The following is a 26,033-nucleotide window of genomic DNA, read 5'->3' as shown; positions in this document are numbered from 1 at the left end:
TTACCACAATATCGATGACAAGTCGAGAATCGTATGTTCACAGTAGTTGACCAATACGGCCTTTTATGCATTGTCGTTTACTCATTTATGACAACCAAAACAGCCGCTAAACAGCCTCCATAGTTGTCCATACAGACCTTACTGGCTATTGTCTGCAGTGGCAGCAAAGTTTCGATGGTCACAAGGCTGCCCAATTTATTGTGGAAGAGAGCTACAATTTCGATCACATTTAGCCACAGATCTATAACTAGTAGGTAGTAGGTACCAATAGCTATAGATCTGTGAATTCAGATCCATGTTTAGTTGTTATTTTAGACATTTTAGTTTTGCCTAATTAATTAACTGAGTAAGAGAGCAAGTGTGTTGGCTGAACATTGTTAATGGTACCATATGAACTAACTAATTATTGATCTTTACTATCCAATAGGTACAATGCTTAATGTTTCTTACATATTTCATAATGTGTTATTTGTGGAGTACCTACTAAGGTTACTGAAGAAAATTGAATGTATTCCTTTTTGCTATCTGATATTTGATGTGCTCGTCTTGTTGCATCATAAATCATTGATTATAATTTCTAAATTATCATTATAGAACAAATATTTCAAACAAGAAAAAATTCATAAATTAATGAGATAATTAGCTTACCTACCATTAATAGACATTTTAAGACTTGTAATCAGTTCACTCAAATTATAATGAATTGAAAATAAATTAGGTACAATATTTAACAATGATATAAATTACCTACAATTATTTGTATATCACGTGCCTATTATAAGCCTAATCATCAGAAATAAATTCTGTAGTCTCTCTTTTTTTTAAGAGATATTTGGATAAGTATATAAAAAATTTTTAATTTATAAAATCCATTTATTAGAACACATTTAACTGATAGTAGTGTGTTTATTAACACTTTTAGTTTTTACTGTTGTATTTGTTCGTGTTTTAAATTCTGAACCCTAGTTATTGTATAATTTTAAATAACATTTACCAATGATGTATTGGTTATTAATATTCTTAATTAAAATAAATGCCATCATTTGATTCAGGTGCTGAGCTAGTTGTTGATTGGTAAACAACCTTTAATATGCAATTTCTTCTCAAATGTAGCTACAATGAACATGGATATTTGTACATTTCAATCAAAAACACTTGAATTATTGCTTGAAGAATATCTACCAGAATAAAAATAAGTAATTTTATTTTTTTTAAAAAAAAAATAAATTTTTTTTTTTTTTTAAAAAAAAAATAAATAATTGGTACCTTTTTTTTAAAATGATCAACCTGATATAATTGACAAATGGATAAAAATCAAACATTAAAACTTAAAACTATAAATAAATAATAACTTTTATTTTACAAATATCATCGAGATATTAATAAGGATTCAGTTCCTAAAGCAAGGCAACATTAATTTATTGCATATATGTACATTTATTTATTATTTATATTATTAATTGTGCTTTACCTATACAAAAAAAAAAAAAAACCATGAATTTGAAAAAAAATCAAAGTTAAATTAATTAATTATTTAAAACAATAATGCCAGTAATACAGATAATATTCTTATCTTAAATTATTTGTACAAAAAATGATATTAGAATAGTGTTAGATTTTCGTTAATTATTGGCTAAAATGTTACCCCGAGTCTTAATTAATTTTTTTTGCTTATAGGTATTGTTTGACCATGTGTGTTGCAAAAGTATTTATATTCAGAAAAAAATGCTGACAATGAAAATCAGTAAAGTGAAAAGAGTATTAAACAGATTTAAGTTCAAAACATATGTAAAGTTTGATAGAGAAATGTGATAAACGTTCAGATATATGATATGTAGAAAACATTGTTAGAGAAAAAAGATAGATAGGGGGACGGATAACGCGTCGGTTACAACGCGCACCGTCGCCAGTTCGAACCTCGGTCACGGCCGGCACTTCTCTCCGGGCAGTCACGGTGTCTGGAGAGAGAGGCCGCCATCCCCCAACCGGGCATGGCAGAAACCTATGGGTGCCCACTAGAAATTTTGCCAAACATACACACACATGTCCCAACCCTACAGTTCCAAAAACCCTACAGTACCACAATCTACAGCTAATGGCCTCAGTTGTCGAAGCTTAAAAAAAAAAAAATAAAAAAGGTAGATATTTGAAAGTTATTTGCATCTAAAATCATAATGGTGAACAATTGTATAAGATAATTATAAACAACGAAAACACAAATTTAAATTAAACAATAAATCAAAATTCACATTTACGGTGCCTTACTATGTCATAAATTGTTTATTGAAAAAAATTACTAATTTTTTCCTATTAACTTTCTTCTCAATTTCATAAATTCGTAGAATTAATGTATTTATATATTTCCTTCCATCTATGTTTGAAAATTCAATGGTAAAATTGTAACTATAACAATTATTAAACTCATTTTATTTTTAGAGAAGAAAGGTGGCAAATTGTTAGATACTAAATACAAGTCTATAAAAGCCTTTATATAAAATAATTTTAATTTGTGTTTCTATGTTTAAATATTTAAATGTTATCTGTTTTTTTCTTTATAATAACTTTGACGTGAGTGATTCAACTTTCTATTGAGTTTCCTTATCAGAGTCTTGTAGTTGTTTTATGTATAATCTTGTTCCTTTGTTTGCCTTGTTCTATATGTTTATGTAATAACTTTTAAGCTACTTTTTTTTTATTATTATAAAAACTGTGGTAAATATGTTATTTGTATTATTTTAAAATTAAATGACATTTTTATAATTTAAAATAACAATTTACTCCAGGAATGTAATAAATAGACCTCATACTCTTTTAAAGTAGGTATATTTTATAGGTTTATTTATATTAATTTAAAATCAAATTATGTTTTGGAACTATTTTTATTAAATTTATATTTTTTATTTAAAAAAAAAGCCTAACCGTATGAATATATGATTCATGTATAATATGTATGTATAATATATATTATATATAATTATGAAAATAATATCTTAGTATCATAATGAATACCTATCCACTTTACCATGGAAACATGAATTTGCCATGGACTTAATAGCTTAAAAGCTTTTTAAAATTTGAACATAGCACTATTATTGTACAATTTATTGAAAATAATTGTTTTTATTAATATTATGTTACAACTTGGAAATAATAAACAGTTTAAAAACAAGTGAAAGTATTTAAAACTGTTGAATTTTTTAAAAATATTTGTTATTATAAGAACTCACTTAAATTATACAAATACTCACTTTTACCATAATATTACTCACTTAATTGAAAATAATACTCACTTTTCTCACTTGTTTTAAAAAAAAATTGAGTATAGTAACTCTGTCTGGGAATTATGGGAGATATATCCTCAAAACAATTTTTAGATTTTGAGCAAAGAAAAATGAAAACGGTTCTACAATAATTTGTACTTTTTAAAAGTATAGTTTTATCATTTCATGAGCTACTCTCCTTTCTAAAGATAAAATTAATTGCATGCCACTCAATCCCTGCTTATAATTCATCATATAAGTTATTTTTTAGACTCCGAGTGGAGCAATGAATGTATTGATTAGGTATACAATGATGTGTGTGTGTGTGGTTTTTTTTTGTGTCTGCCATCACCTTTTGGGGCAGTAAATATACTTTGATTCGGGAGTTTCTTTAATATCATCTTATCTGGTAAATCTAAGTGAATCTAGTTGGTAATTTGAGTAAAGGAGGGGGGGAGGTTTAAAGTAAACAATTCTCAATAGTTTTCAAAAGCGGAGGGAAAAACAAATAAAAAATTAAGGAGAAAAGTGAGTAAGTGGATGTTGCTCTGCTGAATAGATTACAAATGAATGATGTTAAATTTAAAACATAAAATCATTGAAAAAAAAAAAATTACGGTCTGTCAGCCTGAAGCCCTAAAAGATGTATAAGCTATTACTTATTAATTTAATATATTTGACGATATTATTGTGAATATTATTATTTATTTTACTATTTAGCTTTAGTTCTTAGTAGGTACTATCGTAGGTTAAATTAGTTTGCCAAAAACATTACACTTTAAAAGTCATTGTATGTATAAAATATAATAATAAACTCTAAATGTTTCAATTATCCATGGATAATATTTTTTAATTATAACAAAATAACTTAAACCATTATTTTTGGTTTTTTAATAAAATGTAATTTCCTCCAAATTTGATCAGAAAAAAACGATAAAAACTGTATTCATGTATTAACTACTTGTGTGCTACTTTGTTTTAAATTTCTGATCCTTAGCTATAGAAGTTTAAAATTTTATAAATATTTAACTACAAAATGATTTGTAAATTTTCAATTTGATAAATGCTGTCAAAATTTTAACTTAAAATATTTATAAAACAAAATCGGACCTATGTATTTTTCATATTTTTCAACTAATATTGTAACAACTAACAATATATCAGGAGCCTTGTATTACATTTTCAAGCTTTTTGACTTATCGAACAAAGTTTTATCGACATTTATTTTAAAAAAAAATTTTAAAAATTGAATATTGATAATGTCCGTAAACAGCTCTAAACGATTCAAAATATTTTCAAGTATAAAAAATGATAAAACAAACATTTTGTGTACATACTACATTTCAAATACCTTCGGTTATTCGCTTTTTAACAAAGACAAAATAAGATAATCGTTGAATATCAAATGTTGTAAAAATTTGAACAAAAATTGAATTTGACTTTCCGGTAGACATTTGTACTTGATAAAAGTATCCAAATGCATTAGGAATCTTGTATTACATTTTAAATCTAAGGGTTAAAAAGAAAATTTCTTAAGCATTTCTATAACTTAAAATAATTTGCACATGTTCGTGATGTTTATTACGTATTTTGTCAAAATTTGAAATTCAGACGCGCATAAAAAAAATATTGTGGATTTACTGTGAACTTTTTTTATATTTCCACTAACAACAACTTAGGAGCAACATCGTGTTACATTTTAAAGTTTTTTTACAGAATAAACATTTTTTTATCGATATTAATTTTAAAAAAAGCACGTAAGTGGATTTCGCTCTGCTGTACATTAGGTCTAGAAATTAGGTCTGTAATGGATGGTATTAAATTTGAATTCAATGATATCATATCATTGTACCCATACGAAAAACGATTCTGAGTGGAGACGGTATGTCAGTCTAGGATATTTTATGTTGTTATTACTTACTATAAACTATGGTAGCTGGTAAGTTCAATTAATATTTTTCTTAAATTATCAGTGATGCCTGAAAAAGATTAAATATACCTATGTAAAATTATAAGCTGTTTTGGAACCGATAATTACAACAAAATGATTAACGTTATTCTTTGTGTTAATAAGTAACTTTGTCCAAATTTGAACTTAAAATGTCTGTAAAAAATAACTGTATTTATAAATTTCTTAGATTTTTTAGTTACGGAAAAAACTGCTTAAGTGGAACCTTGTTTAAAAATTTTCAATTTTATAAATATTGTCAACATTTGAACTTTAAATGTTTATAAGAAAAAATCGTGCCTATGTATTTTTAAAATTTTTCAACTGCTATACTAACAATTTATCAATAGTCTTGTATTAAATTGTCATGCTTTTTGACTCAATCAATACAATTTTATTGACATTTATAGAAAAAAAAATGAAAAAAAATGGAAATTGAAAATTTCTGTCAACAGCTTAAAACGAGTCAAAATATTTTGAAAATTTTATCAAGTATATGAATTGATGAAATAAACATTTGGTGTAAATTGCAAGTGTCTATAGTAATTCGTTTTTGAATTGCAACAAAATAAGAAAATCGCTACTAGAGAAATCATGTGAATATCCAATCCTCTAGTTACGCCTATGTCTATATATAAATAGAAAATATAGTCATTAATCACAAATCACAATAAGCAATAATTATTCATTTCCTGTATATTTTTGGACATTTCTATGAATTATGATATCCATCTAATATTTTATAAAACATTAAAATTATAAATTAATGGTTAGGATAAAAATTGACCTGAAGTTAACAAGTAAAATATGTTAAAAATGTTAAAAATGTAACTACCTACTTAATTAAGTCGATTAGTTAGGTAGTGCCGTGTGGCCATTAGGTGTAGTGTGTACAAACTGGAAGTAAATGCCTGGTGCCTAGATAGATAGGTACTATATTATCCGTGATAGATACCTACTTAACTAATATTATCTTTATGAAGATAATAACTATCTAAGTCTTACCGACTGACGACGAAAATATGAATTAATATTTATTGATAAATGATAATTATTTTTTTTATTAGCTATTAGTATACAACTATGACAGCTCGTATGATAATTATTAATGTTGGATTTTGTATTTGATTTTAAAGAATACGTAAACCTACTTTTGCATATTTTATCGATTTAAAATGTTTAGCTTCTATAACTTTTGAGTCTTAAATTCAGTGATAATATGTATGTCTTCAGAGCATAGAGTAATATGCTTCAGAGTACCTACACATAGAACCGTCGACTCTGTGGCGTTATTTGGGGAGTCGCAAGGTGGGCAATTGCCTGTCTGATTTTAAAAGCAGCCTGATGGGCCGGTGCCCGGTTGTTATTCTGTTTAACCATTATATATTTTATTACAGAAATACCGAACTTATTTTTACATTTCAAAAAAATATTATATTGTATACTAAGAAATTATTGTCACATTAGTAAATTGGTAATTAATAATTAATAATCGGAATATATTTATATTTAGACGCATGCGGTGACGTGCATGAATAAGTGGTGTACTCGTGTACTGGTATAGTGTGTGTCTTATGAAGGAAAAGTAGTATATTATTCAATATTTTAATATGTACAATAATATCATAACCATATGTAGTTTTATTTCTAAAATCTAGAATTAATACCAATTTTAAAAACAACAACCGATCGGGTGTCTTGTTTACCCATCATTGATTTCAGACTTAAGTTCACTTTGTGACAGTCGTATACGGTGAATTGTTCTCAATTGCGTTTAATATAATTTAGTGTATTAAAATTAAATGTTTTCTTAATTTGGTTTATATGAAAAAATGTCTTTAAGAAAGAAAAATGGGTGGTGTGGCCAAAAACATAAGTGCCAAATTAAGTTTGATTAAATCGCTCAAGAATCGCATACAATGCATAATATGTTAAAAACCTAACGAAACTTGAACCATTCAGCAAGCAATAACATATTGTTAGAGTAAAAAGTATTAAAATCATTAAATATGTGAGTTGGGAATGGTATAATGATAAAAATGTAAGTAGATAATACATGGTTGCCAGCGAAGCGAGTGGTTTTTTTTAAGTTAAAGTTTAAGTTACCCATATGTGACTGTCAAAACTTTTACCCCCCCCCCCTATTTAAAACTGAAATGACGCCACTTCAGGCGACTGCCAAGCGCACTCAACGATAATTATTGCACAATAATTATTCAATGAGCGACGACCGGTCGGCGTCACGAAATGGAAAGAAATATGCATAGGAATTAGGCAGTGTGAACACTAGGAAGTTAGGAACTAGTAACTGCGTTGGAATGTCGAATGTATCGCAGGCCGCAGCCACGCAATAATAATAATAGTAATAATAATGCGATGCCTATTCAGCGCTTAGCGGTCCATCGGGCGTCGACCGTCGTCGTTGTCGTATCCTTTTATCGTCGGTACACTCGTTGTAATTTTGTTGGTACGGCGGCGGCGCGCGCGGTACAAACGCCTCGTATGCACCGCACTGCACCGCACTGTTGCATCGTGTACCGTGTGGCGTACAAGCGTCCGCCACCCAGTAGGCATATACAAATAAATTACAATATTATCCGTAGCGACTAATAGCCCCTACATGCACATGGCAGCAACAACGGTATTGTATCCGTTTACAATATTATGGATATTGCTTATGGATGTGGGCATGTGGCATTCTATAGTGACTACGAGTGTACGAACTAAATAATTAGCTATATTATTATATTAATATGTACATTAATAATTTTGTATTTTATTTTTATTTTCAAGTAGGCATCCGTATCTGAGTATTTTAATTTTAAAATAATCCATATTTTCAACAGAATTATATAATTAATAATATAGTGCTACTTTTAAGTATGTACCTATTCATTATTCAGTATTCTGTAGGTAGTAGGTATTACATTATTTAAAATGAAATGATAAAATTGCTCATAAAAAATTATTAGGTATCTATGATTTATGGCATAAGTACTCTTGATTTTTTTTTTTATAGGACGGGGAGTCGCTTATCCAACAAAGAATACCTACCACGGATAAATATTATATAGGTACTATAAAGTGGTATATACATAAAATATTTGTGAGTCGCCATAACAAAAAGGACTGGGAAACTGTGGTATAGACCGTCGTATAGACTATAGTACTATAGTGTGTACAAATCTGTAAGCCAAGTTGACTTAGCCAACACAACTGATACCATTGAGGGAATGAGACACCACATGTTAACCGTAGTCCGTAACACGCATGTTACATCTGTTTACTCTCTTGTTGGTTTCTTTATCGCTCAAAAGCTTCCGTGCGAGTGAAATTCATGGTTTCTCTCTCCGTCGTGTTGGCTGTAAAGTTTAGTGAAGATAGGAATACCGTATCCATAATAATAATTTGTTTAATATCAATGGTCGTATGGACGCGATACCGTCGCGTAACCATAAATCATAATTCTATATTATTATATTATAATACATTGAAGTGCTGTACTCTGTAACATTAAAGCATAATATATTTTATTATTTTAAGCATCGTCGTCGTTACGTAAGTAGCGTTGTACATGTCTTGTACACGACGTCATGACAACGTTACTCGGCCCCTGGGGCGGCGGCGCAGCGGCGGCGAGGGAGTGGGCCAATCGGACGGCCCGCCGCCCGAACAAACAATCTGATAACTGCTGTAGTGCCGTCTCGCCCGGCGGCTCATTGTTTACGACCGGCGCTGCCCACGTACGGCACGAATGGTCGGCGGGTCGCGGGGTACACACTAACCGCGGCACGACAACAATAATAAGCGGACGACGGCGCGCGCACCACACGACACGCACAGGTTGTCGTTGTCGCACTCGACCGCGGCGTACTCGAACGCGTTTATCGTTATCGTTTTTTTTTTTTTTTACTATTTTATTCTCTTCTAACTCGGCGATCTTCCGACCTGTTCACGTCCACCGTCATCGGTTGTCGTTTATTGGTCCGTCGACAGGTCTTCCCCTGGGAAGTCGTCCGGCGATAATCTCGGTATCGTAGGGCCGTGTTCGTCATCGCGACAGGACTTAGCCGACATTACCAGGACACATAGGCCGGGAGGCGCCACTTCGCTCTTCTGATCCGACGATGACCTCTTCGTGGAGCATGATCTGCGGACCCCTATCGTCGTGGTTGGGCTGCTGACCCACCAGCCGATACTGCCACCGTGCCCACAGCCGTTGATTTTCTTCATCCAAACGCGCCCTCGATAATGTCGTTGTCACTGTGCCTGCTGCTGTTGCTGTGCGATTCTGCATTTCGGGCTCATGGATTCAACCTGGAGACAAGGCTGCCGATTGTCAAACGCTCCTTGGAAGTATCGTACTTTGGCTACTCCGTAGCCGGACACCAGTCGTACGACGAGATCAAGTTACAAGTCGAAAACAGTTGGTTAGTGCACCTCCTCTTGTTGATGCCTAATTTTTGTTTACAAATTTAATTCTGAATTCAATCTACAAACAAATGTGTGAACAAAACACGGTTCTTAAATGTTTGGAAAGTTCCTATTATATGTAAAAGTCTATACATTTTCAACTATGATTAATCAAATAATTTGAAAAATAAATAATATTCGACTAAATTTCAAACATAGTTATTTGAATAATTTTCAGTTATTTTATTTGAGTAAATATGGTTGATAATTTAAAAAAGTGGGTTAGTGGATGTCGCTCTGCTTTATAGTAGGTTACAATTAGTGGGTCACCGCACCTAATGTATATTGTTAAATAAATAATTGATTAGTAAATTATTAAAAAGATATATTTAATTTAATATTTAACAGAATAATTAAAGTTACTATCAATAGTACAGACAGGTTAACCAAGTTATTCTACCTAACACTTAAAAGTCTCAACGCTGAGACTGTAGTTCTGAGACTCGACAATTATTATTTATTACTACCCAGGTATAATAATAACGTCTTGAATGTTGATGTATAGTTACAACTATATGGGTAGTACATATTTTGTATTCGTATTTTGTTTGAAAATTATTCAAATAATGTTGTGATCGCAAATTATTCAAATAATAATTTAAAAAAATTATTTGAATAAGCATATTTTCAAATCATTCGAACTGTAAAAAATCTTTTGAATCATTTCCTATTCCAATAATTATTTAGATAACATTTTGCACCCCTCTGCTTATATGGATTTTTAAATTTACATTTTTAAGTATATATTTACCTTTTTCACAGTAAACTACTAATAAAGCAAATCAATGGTCGTTTATACAATTTTTGCTTTAGATTTTTATCACTAAAATACCTATTAAAAATTAACCAACATATTTTTTGTTTCTTAGGATTTTGGTCGGTGCTCCAATAGGTAAAAATCTACAACCGAAAACTAACCAGTCTGGTGCTTTATATAAATGTCCATTGACATCATATCATGATGATTGCATACAGGTTGTTACTGATGGAAAGCGAAGTAAGTACACATTTTTGTATATTTTGAAGGATATTTATATAGTTAAGTGAACTATATTAAAATTAGATATATCAAAGATAAAGAAAGAGCCCTACAAAAAATGCCTCATCGTACAATGTCAGAAATGACAAAATTATGCTCATACCAAATCTTACTCTGGAATTGGGATATTTAAGTGAAATGCTATGCCAAATCTAGAGAAGTTATCCTTATAAGTAAAATATAAATTAATTCAATAATCCTACTGATGCATTGTTAGGACATTATTCATTTTTGAACCCACTAATAATTGAAGGCAATCCTAATCATTGTAAAAATGTTGTTATTGAGTGACTTCTTAGTTTTTTTCCTTTACATTAAGTAGGTCATAATTAACTTTTAGTAATTATTATATTTATATATTTTATTATTATAAATTATTTTGTATAGACTGTGGTATAAAAATACAAATTTAGGTTTATAACTTATATAGAATACTAATTATCTTTGTTATTTTATTTATACTGTTAGTTACATCTTATATACCCATGTTATTATATAATTGTGAATTTGTAAACTTTAAAAACATCTCATGAAAATTGAGGTTATTAGGTTAAACAATTGTTGAAGTTGATAATAATGATTTTTGTTTTCTTTTTTAAAACAGACCCAAATAATGGACTTTATGACCCCTGTAAGTGAAATTATGGTAACTTTTGTGTTTGTTCATGGTTTGTTTATTGCAATTTGCATTTTAATATGTTATGTGTTGCATCATAACATCATTTATTTAAGCCTATTTCATATTATATATATGAATATTTTATTTTTGATTGTTATATAACAAGCATTGCTGCCATGTAAATACTGCTTAATTTAGTTGGAGTTTTAAATCCATTACATTAGTATGGTCTGATCATATTTTAGAATATACGTTTGATAAACGCATGACTCAAAGTTTATGTATGAAATAGTTAACTGCACTGTTATGTGTAATACTAAGCTTAAAATTTATATTTATTATTTAATTAACTTTTGCAAGCATTCAATATTGTTAGGTTTCATATAAACAAATGTTGTCACTAAACACAGTAAGCTTATAATATTTTCAGTATATTTCCATGAACATTTAAATACTCAAACTACCTACTAAATATAAATGTTTGGTTAGGTTAGGTAAGATACTATTTTCTATGTGTCAAATAATCTATTGACTGTAGTTATTGATAGGTAGTTAAAAAGTTGTTCTATCTCTTAATGAATTTTATATTATAGCTAGTTCAAATTTAATTAATTGTATTTTTATTAGTATCATATGCATGAATATCTTTACACATTGATCATACTTATTCAGTTATGTATTAATTTGGTTTTTTGTAGAATCATTACATAATTCGATTTTTTATGTTTATAAATATTGTATTTTATAATTTATATCACCAGTCAAAAACAATAAAAAATATTTTTTTGAGTCCCATTATAAATGTGATATAACTTATCCTTTTGTATACAGTATGATTTTTTTTAAAAATTGAACAATTATTTTTTCAAAAAGCATTACATTATTTTGAAATTGTTCTGTTTTATTTATGCTGGCCAGTGTTCTTATCTTATTATTACTTTAACAGTTGTAAAACAACTTATAATATTTAAATAGCAATCAATATTTTTAGTTTCATTATTCGAAGCAGAATACTTTTCAAAAACAAGTTGGTCTAGAAACAATGCTGCAATTAGGTGGGTATTTATCAGTTTGGCTGCCAGTATATTTTATGTCGACAAGTCAAAAATTATAATTTTGAAATCGTTGCTTTGGGAGGTACAAATACATTGGTTACTAAACTAATTCAGTTGGTCACAATATGTATATGTTATATACTGTAATTATAACCATACCAATCTGCCCTTTATAACTGCATGTCCCAAATTGAGGGTTTCCTCAGTAATCCGACTAGTTGCTGCACTCACAGCTTATAAAATATTATATTTATTATACTACAGGACTTTATTTATTAAGAAGCATTTCAAGTTATAACGGGTTCAAATGTAAAATGAGTTATGCTATACATTTTTAATTATTTTATTTATTTTCAATACTGGTGTATATTTTAAAAAAAATGTAAAAACTTTTTAAAAAAAGTTTAAGCTTAAGATTGTTGATAGCTAGGACCTACATTTGTATGCATTTGTATATTTTTTTCTTGTTGTTCAGTTTTATATACCTACCAAGTAAGTTGGTGGGTACAATGAACATAATACATACAAAATGTTACGTACCATTAAATATTTATCATTCTTGTTCATGTTTTTGCATATTTAAAGATTTTTGGGTCATAATTTGTGATTATAATGTTTTGATATTTCTAGACTTATCATTAGCGAATAATTAGTAATTACGTTTTAATGTTAACATTTTTATTTTTAGCTTTATTTTATTTATACATTTTTAACATTAATTTTAATTTAGTTTAATTTACTAAGTGTAATAACTTCTTGTAGGTATATTAATTTAGTATCAAATATAATTTAATATTGGAACAAGACTTCATTAAATTATAATGTTATGGCTATAATAAATAAATTTTTTTGCATGATTATGATGCACATATGGCATGAAAATTATGTTTAAATGCTTTGAAAAAAAAACGTTCATGAATGTATGATATCATGTGCATTGAATTCAATTTTAGCGACATGGCTTAACAGTCATTTGTATATAATAATTACATAGTAATTAATAGCAATAAAAGCATAATACGTGTTTTTGAATAGCATGTGAAATGCACGTACACATATTTTGTGATTATTTTTTATTTGACGATACGATCAATATTTGTATGCACGTTACCAATATTATGTCGGTGTTTGACCTTCAATCGTTTAATACTGACGAGGCTGCATTTCATTTATTGTAAAGAAATGTTTGCTTGTACAGTTTCCGCTGATAGGCGGTAAGCATCGTGCATGTTTACTTAAGAATTTATAATGCATAAATCGTGAAAATGTATTTTTATTTTAGGACGTGATATAAATGTTTAAAACAACGGTTGAAAGTCTTACTGTTAAGTTAATCTATTTTTAGTATTTTTGTTACTCATTATTTAATAATACAGAAAACCTATTATACTAATAACTACCAAGTAGGTACGTATCGCTGTGCTTTATAAACAATAAAGTTTTTTGCATAATCATTTTTTTAAGAGTAGGTATACTAAACAGCACACACGTATTAGTTGTCTCAGCGTATTTACACTCGCATAACTAGTACAATTTAAAAATACATTATATTATATTTATATTACATACTAAAATATGTGAATTTCTCAACCCTGGTACAACTGTATTGTTTTTAATATTAAAGTAAATTTTTTATAACGAAACTTAAAGATGATAACATAGTACATAATCCGACATCTCTAGTAGGATTTCTTAAGTATTTTAATTTTGAAGTAAGTTTGTAAGTAAATAGAATATAAGAACACACAAAAACTTAAAACTTGCTTTAAAATAAAAATATGGAAAATATCTGACGAGAGATCATGTTTTATTCGTTACATTTGATAGTAAGCACATAAATTATTAATTAATAAAAATAAAACCAATAAACTATTTGGGAATTCGGAGCATAAATTTATTTATTAGCTTGTGTACCTATCTGAGTGAAAGACAGTCGGCAGAGACAACGAATACGTGTTGTCGTAGTATATAAATACACAACGCACGCGTTTTATAGTTCAAAACTGTTTTTAGTTGATTTCAGGGTGTGTAAAGCTATAATATTTTAAATCGTTTTGATTTTGAATCAAAGATTTTATTACTTATAAATTATAATAATATGTTATGTTAATACTTGGTATAATATATCGAATTTTTCAAATTTGAACAAGGCATATTGAATATATTATAATATTATTCAAGTTTTAGATCATTTTTTTGTCTTATGTTATACAAATGTAAAAGATACTAATATACTATAAGTTACTACAAAGTTTTTTCAGCATTTAAAATTATTTTAAAAATTAAAATTACATCGCCATTTTATAAACAATTTTTAAACCTAATGAATAGAGACATAGAGTCTATGATTTATGCATTTTCATATTAATTCTAGTTAAACGTATGATATGCTATGTGAGCACGTAATTTGATTCATAGCACAACGATTTAAGCAATGAAACTTTTCTAGTGCAGATTTTGCATATTTCGGTGTTTTTTTTTAGTTTTTTTTTGGAATAATTACTATTATAAAATATAAACAAAAAATATATCAGTTTTTTTTTATAATTTCTTATAATATTGAAATAAATTAATTGGCATACTCGTAGATATAAACGGATTTCACAAATATGACCTATGATTAATGATCGGTGAAGTAATATATAAATATAGAAAATATCGATTTTGATCTCAGATTCCTAATACATTTCGGATTTTAATAATTGATTTCTCTTTATTTCATATACATTGAAACTGTTCAAAAGCTCAGAAATGTCATTAAATATTCAGAAAATGGAATTTTTCACGCATATTTGGTTTATTTTTAACGCAGATAAATTATAAATCCACATTCAACTGATGACTTTTTTCATTTGATAATTGTGAGTGAGAAGTAGTCAGTAGAGCTGCATCCAAATTTTAAATCGTGTTGTAACTTGTAGGTATATTGTGCTCGATAATATTTCGCGACAAAAAAAAATCATACGTCTAAAAGATTTGCTTCATATTAAAACTAAAACAATTTGAAATTCGACATTCTTGCGAAGCTACACTATTTTATACTATTAGTGTTATGTCTGTTTTTTTAGACCAATAATCACTAGATGGAAGACCTTCAGAAATATATTGTTTATAAGTGTTTATTAGCATTTTTCGGTTGTTTTTAATCTAAAGTATTTTCTTTAGATTTATGCGTACATAATAATTTGTTTTTCTTATTGGTATTTCGGCCGTTAAAAATAGATATTTATTTTATTGTGGTTTAGTGAACTTATCACATCCACGTACGCAGTACGCAAACTATTGTGATGCACAAGCTTCCGGGCTTTAAGTGTTTTTTTGTTTTATTAATTTATGTGATCACTGGTATTTAATTTATTTTTATGTTCTACTGGTGTAAATTTTATATCCCTATATACTGGTCACATTTAGTCATAATATGACATGCCAAGAGACTGAGATATTCATAATCATAAATTATAAGAAACAGCTATGACTCATTGGATAATCTAGTTAGCACGACTAAATTGTATATTTATTTACTTCTCTATACTGTTAGTTATGTCACCTCGTAAGTACGCGAGACTGATAAAACACTAAACATTTAGTTTAAGAAAATTGATACTGTTTCAAAACATTTCAGTCTTTATTTAAATACTTTCTATTTATATTACTTGAAGCGTATTGCTTTTATATTAAAGGGATACAAAACCCACCGTATTTAAGGAGTTCAATATAGGCAATTTTCCAAATTCTTGTTGTGTAAGCGTGCGCATAGTATCAATCCTACCTATAGGCCCAAGAATGCGATAAAACTTTTAATTGTATTGTAGTCGACACTCTATAACAGCGCAAAATAATTAAACGATAACTATTTTCATAAAAAGTACTTATTGTTATATATTAATATATTATATAACATTGTATAGATTATAAATTTACCCATTTTATATTTTTGTTCTTATAATTTCTTCATCATTGCTGTATTACTTAACGCCCCATGTAGCACCTCCATTCCTCCTAGGATCTACTTGAAATCGATCAGTGTTTCAATTTTGACTCCGAAGAATAAAATCCTAATTACATTTGATATAGGAATTCTAATAATGTATAGGTAGGCGTTGTGAAAATAAATTTAAAAAAGATTGATCTCGAGTAGACATAAAAACTAATTCCAATCATTTAAAAAAAGTATATTATTGCATGACTGGGTTCGTAGCCATGATTGACAAAAGATAATACATTTTGGTTGAAATAAACGACTGTTTGTTATCCTTTTAAGTTATTTAGAGATTCATAATACAATTTTTAGATACTTGGTTAGTATGTACTAACTTAATAATTATGAACATATTTTATTTAAAGCATTACCACACAAATTAAGTTTAACTATATATTATTATGTATTTTAAAACTGTACTTTTATGTAGATAGCTTGATAGAATAATGTACATTAAAAACTAGTCATGAATATCCTCATTGCATGATAGTTTTACTTCATTTAAGGTATTCAAGTTTGTAATAAACATGGTTTTTTTTTTTTTGAAATGGGTTTAATTGGATGTTTAAGGTGTCTTTATGTATATTAAACTTGATTTAGCTATTGGGTGTAAATATTCTTTTGGTGTAATATGTTCACCATATTGTCATACAATGAAGATAAATATGGAAATCATCATACAGGAATTAACCAAATCATTATTGTGTGTGTATACAGTTTGTTGTACACAGTAGACATAATACGCTTCAATAATCCAGCAAAAATGTAATTTTGAGTATCTGTAAATATGATTTTAACTCTATACTTTTCTGTAGCTATTGATTCTACAAAACTCTCTCCGCCCAAGAATGACGAAATTAAAGATGGACAATGGTTGGGCGTAATTGTACGAAGTCAAGGGCGTGGTGGAAAAGTCATGGTATTTTTAAAACATATTCATATAACATATTTTCACTTTATGATTAATTACACAATGAGATTCAAACAAATAAATTAACTTATCTATTTTACTGTTCAGAAAATAATTTTTTATTAAACAAAAAATTAAAATGTATTCTACACTAAAACGTTATCATTAACTTGAAATAATTTTAATATTAGGTATGCCAATGTAAAGGGTACGTCAAAATGTAGTTGTAGAATGATTATCAGTTTCATTCCAAAGGAAGAAGGGATTTTCTAAGGTGGGCTATAATAACAAATTTCTGATTACAGATTTGATTGACATTATGAAAAACCCACAATTTAAATAAAAAATCATTCCACAAAAATATTTTGGTGTTGCCTATTTATTATTTTGGTCTTACAATATAATTTTTAAATAAATTATGTGTCTGAATGAATGAAAAATCATTTTAGGTATGTGCACATAGATACATAAATCGAGGTGATGAATATCAATGGGGACAAGGCCTTTGCTATACTTTAACACAAAACTTAGATTTTGTTGAATGTTGGGAACCATGCAAAGGTCGAGAGACAGAAAAGTATGTTGCTTATAATATGATTATAATTTGAGTACAATATCAAAATATTGTGCATTTATTATAAATATATTAATTTTTTATGATTGTGATTTAGGGGTCAAGCACAATTTGGTTATTGTCAAGCTGGCACTAGTGGAATGTTGTTAAACGATGATACTGTAGTTATTGGCTCACCTGGTTCATATAATTGGAAAGGCAATGTATTTATGGTCAGTGTATCTGATGATTTCTTACACAGAGATAAAACTTGCTACTACAGTCCGGTTCGAGATAATGAAGTATCTCCTGTCGATAGCCATAGTTATTTAGGTAACTATTGTTTTGTGAAACATTTGAATATTATTTTTTTGTTAAAATATACATTGTAACAATTCTTTTTAATTTCTTAGGTATGTCTACTACTGCTGACTATTTCTTTGGAAAACCTAATATGGCTTATGCGGCTGGTGCCCCACGTGCTAATGGGACAGGTCAGGTTGTACTTTTTACTAAATTAAGACCCTCTGTAAATCTGATGGATGCAAGACTTATTATTAGTGGGGAACAATTTGCTTCTAGTTTTGGTTATGAGTTAGCAACTGCTGACCTCAATGGAGACAAGTATGTAATAGCTTTATTTATAAATATATTTTGTTTAAATTGTTTTTTTGGCATTTTTTAAAAGCTGCACATAGTCATTCATGTCTTAGTATTTCTTTATAAGATTACGTTCATAGCGTAATTTATGGTGTATTTATATAATCAAAGGAATAATAGTAATTTGAATTTGTGTATCTTAATACAGGGAACCAGATTTAATAGTTGGCGCACCATTTTATTTCACAAAAGAAACTGGTGGAGCTGTTTATATTTATATGAACAATAAAGATCATTGTTTTAATTGCAAACCACCAATTAAACTTGTTGGGAAACCAGAATCCAGGTTTAAATTTAAATATTAAGCAGTTCTTAAGTATGTGTATCAATCGTTCTTCAAATTTTTAGATTTGGATTTGCAATTACCAATTTAGGGGATTTGAACAAAGATGGGTATGACGACATAGCGATTGGTGCACCGTATGAAGGAAATGGAGTTATTTACATTTATCAAGGTTCAGATCTTGGAATCATTGTGGAACCTTCACAAGTTAGTTCAATTTTTTCTATTAAATTATTAACACGTATAATTGATATCATACAGTTGAAAAGAATATGCTCTTAACCTATTTGTATATATATTCCTAGATAATTAGAGCAGAGGATTTAGTGGTAGAGAATCTTAAAATACGAACATTGGGATATTCATTAAGTGGTAATGGAGTGGATTTAGATCAAAATGGCTATCCGGATTTAATATCTGGTGCTTATGAGAGCGATATGGCAATATTGATTAGAGCTCGACCAATCGTAGACATAACAATTGAAGTTCGGCCTCCAGAAAAACTTCGGAACATCGATCCTACTAAAACGGGTTGTTCAGCCAACATAACATCTTCAGTTACTTGGTAAAATAGCATAATTTTTGAAAGAGCTTTATTATATAGGATTTAACTAATAGTATTTTCCTAATTTGTACAGTTTTACATTCGAAACATGTTGTACGTTGGAATCTGTGATCAAAGCTAGATCTGATGGAGAATGGGGCATTCAGCTGCGTTATAGATTAGAAGCTGAAACGTTTCAAGAAGGTCGTAAGTTTTCTAGAGTTTGGTTTGGACCAGATCATACGATGAAGTCACAAACAATTGAAAATATTGTCTCTGTGGACCACAACAAAAAAGAAACGTGCCAACAACACACAGCTTACATAAAGGTAATTATTGCAAATAATTTTCATCAATCCAAGTCATTTGTTTATACTATTGTCCTGCCATAGGAGAACACAATGGATATTCAGTCTCCAATTGCTATGCATATTTCATATTCATTGGTACAAAATGATGTTCCTGTTCTAAGACCTGGCGATCCAGTGCCTTCATTAGCTGATTTACCAGTATTGAATCAAAACCAAGCAGAAAAAACATTTTTTGCCACATTCCATAAGGACTGTGGAAATAATGATAGATGTGAAAGTAGAGTACATGTGAATGCTGAATTGTTGTTACCTAGAACATCAGGTATTGACTATTGTGTTTTGAATATTGTGACATTTTAATAACTTAATCCAATGTTTTTATTTTTATCCTATTGATTTATTATTTCACCAAAATGTTCTTACTTATTTGTGATCAAATATATTTTATTTTGATTTATTTTCAGATGATAAATATGAATTAGTAATAGGACAGCATGTTGAAATACTTTTAAATACAACTGCATATAACCAGGGAGAGTCTGCATACGAAAGTAGAATGTTTGTTGTTCACCCTTATTCATTTAATTACATAGGCACTGTGAAATTAGAAGACGTAAGTTCAATAATCAAAAACTATTTCTTATAGTTGAAAATTAATTATTTATATTTTTAGACGAAGCAAGTAGATTGTAATCCATTCAACAAGACATTAGTGGTTTGTGCTCTTGGAAATCCGTTTAAAAAATCTGCGATTTCTAATATTCAATTGCGCTTTGATCCAAAAGAACTGAATGATTCCGAAAATCAATTGGAGTTTATTGTGTTTTCTAACTCTACATCCCACGAAGATGAACCTCAAAGTCCTTTAATTTTACGTGCTAATATCATCAAACAAGCTGAATTATCATTAAAGGGGTTTGTGCACAACTAAAATCTTGAAATGAGGTATTTTAGAATTATGTTGTTATTATAATAATTTATTTTAGGTTAGCCCGTCCAGAACAAGTGTTCTATGGTGGTCAAGTGAAAGACGATTTGTCTGTCAAGTATCGCGATGAAGTCGGTTCCAGAGTATTGCACACTTATCAAGTGTTTAATTCCGGTCCTTGGAAGGTGTCCAACTTGGTAGTAAACATTGAATGGCCCTATCAGGTAGCCAGTCACTTTACTCCAAGAAAATGGTTGCTGTACCTGGATGAAAAACCATATGTTGAAGGTATGTGCCAAGACAAAGAAAAATACTGGAATACAACTTTTTAATAAAAAAAATGTACTCTTTCATACTTGTTCAGCAATAAGTGGTGGAGAGTGTTTTATGTCTCAAGGACAAGTCAATCCATTAGGCTTACCAGTGCGCCCAGGAGTTCAAGAGATGCCCCTTGATAGTATCAGTACTGAAAACATTGCTTTGAACAATCACATGATGTCGAAATCAACAACCAGCATGATAAAAAATAGTAGTTCTGGTTATTATCAGAACAGAGTACGTAGGGAACAAAATTATGTTGTTGGTGCAGAAACATATGTTAAAGATAATGGAAAGCATATAGAAGTAGTCAAAATGGTGAGCAATATTAACATTTTACACATGGTTTTTTTGATTTTACCAAAATTGTATAATTTATAGAACTGTCTGGTGGGAAACGCCAAGTGCTTCAAGTTTCATTGTCTTATAAACAACTTACAAAAAAATCAAGAGGCAACAATATTTATTAAAGCTAGGTAAGTCATTGCTATGATTTTGTAGAGGGTATGCATACTGTATCCACTATAGTTATTGACATCTCACTGAATGTGAATGAAGCATTTAATAATTTTCGTTAATTCAATTTTTTTTCAGACTGTGGAATTCTACACTACTAGAACTGTTTCCCAAGGTGGATTCTGTTCAAATTGTATCGAGAGCAAAAATTCATATACCCCCTGAATTATCATTGCAGCAAAATCGCTCAGACGATGAGTTTGAAGTAAGTTATTTATATTATTTGTATTCATAATATTACACCTAGTTTAGAGGTGTATGATTGTTAACGAAAAACCATAAAATGTAAACATGATTTTAAAATATTGTCAAATTAAATAATTTAGATACAATATATGGAGGGATTTATATGAACTATTTAAAACTTTTACTTTTCATTATTCATTAAACTAATATAAAATAATAATTAGACATTGAAATATTTAAATTAATGTTTGTCAAAATTAAATAATATGATTATGTACCTTATTCAAATGCTTGTTCTTATACAATTAATATGGTTTTATAGGTGGAGACTACTGCTAAAGTGGATTTATTGCAACAAGAAAACGAACCAATTCCGTGGTGGATAATTATTCTAGCTATATTGGTGGGACTTTTGTTGTTAATCTTGTTGACATTGCTATTATGGAAATTAGGTTTTTTCAAGAGGAGAAGACCTGATCCCACTCTTAGTGGTAACATCGAAAAACACAGGGTAGATGATAATTACTATGACTATTAGTTAATAATTTTGAAACAACTTGCGATAAAGTATTTATCATACATTTTTTTTTACAAATTTTTTTTGTATTTTCATAAGACTTTTATACGAAATACTTAGACTAAGACAAATGGTACTTATAGATAAATTATTATAATTTTTTTTTGCATATATTATTTTTTACATTACTTATTTACCGTTCTTGTAAATTATTGCCATATTATGTAATATTTTAAATGATTGTTGTATATTTATCATAATTTTCGTCTTCCTGAACATTTCGCTGCGAATAACAAACTTCAGCTTGTCGAAATTATTTTTATTATATTTATTATACAACTTAAGCCTTTTTTTTCTTTAGCAACAGTTTTATAATTTTTTCCAAACAATAATTTTATGATTATTTTCACAGTTACACTGTGGCAGTTATGGTGTTTCCGATGTCTTTGAGCTGTTTGGAGTTGAAAGATTCTATGACAGTTCTGTAAATTGTTTTGACGTAAACACTCTTTGTATGTGAACTTTTCATCAAGCTTGAATGAGAATAAAATATAGTGTATTGAAAATATTAATAAGACATTATTAGCAGCCTTGCTAATAAATTGTGAGAATCATGTATTGGTGTGGTATGAGGTACACCATATGTTGTAATGATGTTGAGGGTGTAGGTTTTTACCTTACTTTTATGACTCCATGGATTCTTGAGCTTTCAATGCTGAATGTGCAATCTGTTAGGGTGTCAGAAAGAAAATGTTGCTTTGCTCTGTTTTTTTACTTGAAGTTATGGGATTAGATGTAAGACATATTTTGAGGTCAGAGATTGTACCTTTATACTATAATGTAATGTAATATTGGAAGCTAATGAAAAATAATGCAATTCTATATCATCTTGGTTACAGAGGTTATATTATTTTATAAATGGATAACTATAGTGAATATATTTTTTTATAAAACTCAAGAACCTAACATTTATTCTAATAATATGTGTCAAAAATTGTATTTCATTTTAAAGGTATGTAATTTACACTATAAATCAACCTTTTTATGCTGGCCTTCATGAGATGTCTTTATGCATACTTATTTTGAGTTTGAAAGAGAAAAATTCATAAATAAATATATTTTCACTTTGTAATTATAGCACTTAGGACATTAATTACTATAACCATATAAACTGAACAATGAACGACATAAAATTAGTTTTTTACAAGCCACAATGATTCAGTTCCATATTTTTTAGTTTGTATAATATCCTCATCAGGAATTACAGCCCGAATTTCTAAAGGATATGTACTAGAGTCAATGTGTATCTCTAAAATGTAATTACTAATTACTGGCCATTACTTTTAAATATTTATAAATTTGCTCATTAAATAAAAAGCATAAAATCTCTTTATTTGTAATTGCTTTGTTAAATGCATTTTTGGTATAGCTAATGTGAAGTAAGTATTGTACTAAGTTCGTATGAACAATGTTATAAGTTATATGTTTTAAAATCTTCTAACATAAAAACTCGATGCTCTATTTCAATTTGATGATAAATTAGTCATGTATCTGTGATTTTATCGCTTATATAAAAAAATTTTTTTTTAGCTCTTATTTTTCCCACCTTACCAAAACATTAAATGGTATAACAATAACTGTGGCCCTCAGTACGTTATTGTTTGTCTTTAATTGTTATTTGATTTATCGTTTTATTATTATTTCATGTATTACCTATAAAAATTAATTAAAAAGATTTGTACATAAAAGTGCCCAGCCGATGTAAATGCTAGGAACTTTAATTTAATATTAATAGATTACTATGCATTTAAAAAAAAATATATTAGTGGTAGGGCTATAATGTTCTCACATGTCCGCGCTGAGATATAGAAAACCAGTTCCTAAATATACATAATCAATGAATATCTTAGCATTATATATGACCAAATGTGACCAGAACAGATACAATATTGTAGTATGTACATACAAGTACAGATACAGATACTTATTTTGAAAAGTATTTAGAATACATAGGTATTTGATATATTATTTAACTCCGTGAAAAGAAATATTTGAGTACAGATTATATCATATTATATGTAGATATTTAACATACCTAATATATTGTATTTAATTTGACCAAGTACCTATTGAGACTCATAATTCATAAAATCATAACCATGCATACAGATAGGAACACTTGCGATAGTGATAACATTACAATTTACCATTTAATAAATATTTGTTCCAATACTAATTTAATTAAGTATAATTAATTAATAAACCTACAGATAGTTATTCAATTATGTAAATCAAACTAAATTTATATTAATGTTACAAGTATATAAATAAATAAAGCTAAACATAAAAATGTACATGAGTAGGTACGTAATAGTTCTTATGTAGTATTTTCATGACAGCATTGCATTTTAAATATTCAAAAAATATATTCATACATATAATATGAAAAAGCGGGCTTTAATGAATTTATACCTTGCAATCCAACTCAGAATAAGTCAATAATTTCGACCGCACGGCATTTGAGATAGGCAAAACAGGTACGTCGTCACTGGCACCCATCGAACACTGGATAAACAATAGTCATTACTCATTATTCTTTACTTAAATTCGAATGACCCTTGATTTAATCGTATTAAGATCGTTGCAAATGTATGCGAAGACTCTTGTAACACTCACTTATAACTACGACGCCGGAAAATACCCAACACTGTCCATACTTACTGGTTTACGGTAGTTGATTATTGTAGAGTTGTATTCGACGACACCACAGCGATAACCTCTGGCGGTCGGGGCGAGGAACGTTGTCAAGCAACGGCGAGGGAGTGAGCGAATGCCTAGAGAGTAGAGGCGATCGATTATTTGGATTAATCGAAATTGTTTCTGAACAATCAATTTAGCCGATTATTTTATAAAATTAACAAAAACACGATTAATTGTAGTAACGATTAAGCTACCAATAATTGTGTAAAGATCCGTTACAGCAGTCAAATTACTTCTGTATTAAAGTTTAGTGTTGTAAAATATATTTTTAAAAAGTAATTACTCAAATAAATTTAAAATTCCACCCTAGTACAATTTTTAGTGAAGTATTTTAGTCATACTCATTATATTTTAATAATAAGATTTGAAATAATATTCAAATACAAAAAAAAAAAATCCATTTAGTTGTGAAATAATTTGTTTTGATAAACAATTTGCTTATTGCATTTCAAAAACACTATTTCTTCAAAAATCAAAATTCTGGTTACCTATTCCTGTAAATTCCTTTTTTTAGTGAAAGTTGCATCACCAACACTGAACACACTTTATACAGAGACCTATACATTTAGAGCTATATTTAACTACCTATTTGGATATTTATGCCGTCATCGATCATCGACGACGAATGACGATATACGACAGTGATAATTAACCATTTGCTTGGTAAATAGGTGTTGTATCTACTAATAAGAAAAAATATTTTTATATGGTAAAATTATGAAGGATAATTTTACAGTTAATAACAAAAGAATAACAAAATAAGTTTTTGCCTAACAGCAGCTATCTATTATATTGATACCAACGTGACGTACCGTTTCGATCGTCCATCGTCGTCGATAATTATTATACTGTTACCATCAGGAGATAAAAAACCTTAAATTAGGCAATACAGATAACTTACGTGATGGCTACCAGTTTATTTCCACTATCTTTTTGGGTTGAATTTTCTAATTCCACAATGTGTACAACTAATGTTTGTGAATCATTCCAATCCAAACTGAATAGCATTATGTTTTAATACCTTGGTCCTAATATATTTCAATTAGTCGATGTCTTCAAGCATGTGTATGTAATTCATGTAAAAATGTGTAGTTAACATTTAAATGATAGACATCGGGAAATATAAGAAAAAGAAAAAAGTATAAGTTCAGTGATGATGAAATTTCAAAATAAT

General features: G+C 28.8%; 1 protein-coding gene and 1 long non-coding RNA gene across 3 annotated transcripts; both read left to right on the top strand.

Moving 5' to 3' along the window:
• Positions 1–25: 25 nt before the first annotated feature.
• Positions 26–1,990, top strand: LOC111034918. Of its 2 annotated transcripts, none has more exons than XR_002604596.1 (3): positions 26–254; positions 1,053–1,196; positions 1,678–1,990. It is a non-coding gene; the product is annotated as an uncharacterized LOC111034918 (long non-coding RNA). The 2 variants fall into 2 exon arrangements; XR_002604595.1 differs by having other exon boundaries at positions 26–427.
• A 7,023-nt stretch (positions 1,991–9,013) lies between these two features.
• On the top strand, positions 9,014–22,415 carry LOC111034927 (integrin alpha-PS1). The gene is made up of 19 exons (XM_022316375.1): positions 9,014–9,638; positions 10,551–10,678; positions 11,325–11,351; positions 17,189–17,292; positions 17,733–17,860; positions 17,955–18,169; positions 18,250–18,460; positions 18,645–18,782; positions 18,845–18,986; positions 19,085–19,344; positions 19,418–19,652; positions 19,716–19,956; positions 20,099–20,247; positions 20,308–20,549; positions 20,621–20,850; positions 20,927–21,198; positions 21,262–21,356; positions 21,475–21,601; positions 21,905–22,415. The coding sequence occupies exons 1-19, from the start codon at positions 9,460–9,462 to the stop codon at positions 22,118–22,120; spliced, it is 3,339 nt and encodes a 1,112-aa protein (XP_022172067.1). The 5' UTR covers positions 9,014–9,459; the 3' UTR covers positions 22,121–22,415.
• The last annotated feature ends 3,618 nt before the right edge of the window (positions 22,416–26,033 follow it).

This window comes from Myzus persicae, unplaced genomic scaffold (assembly GCF_001856785.1).
Source record: "Myzus persicae strain clone G006 unplaced genomic scaffold, MPER_G0061.0, whole genome shotgun sequence".
NCBI lineage: Eukaryota > Metazoa > Arthropoda > Insecta > Hemiptera > Aphididae > Myzus > Myzus persicae.
The sequence above is the reverse complement of the archived record's forward strand: the minus strand, read 5'-3'. Positions and strand labels throughout refer to the sequence as shown.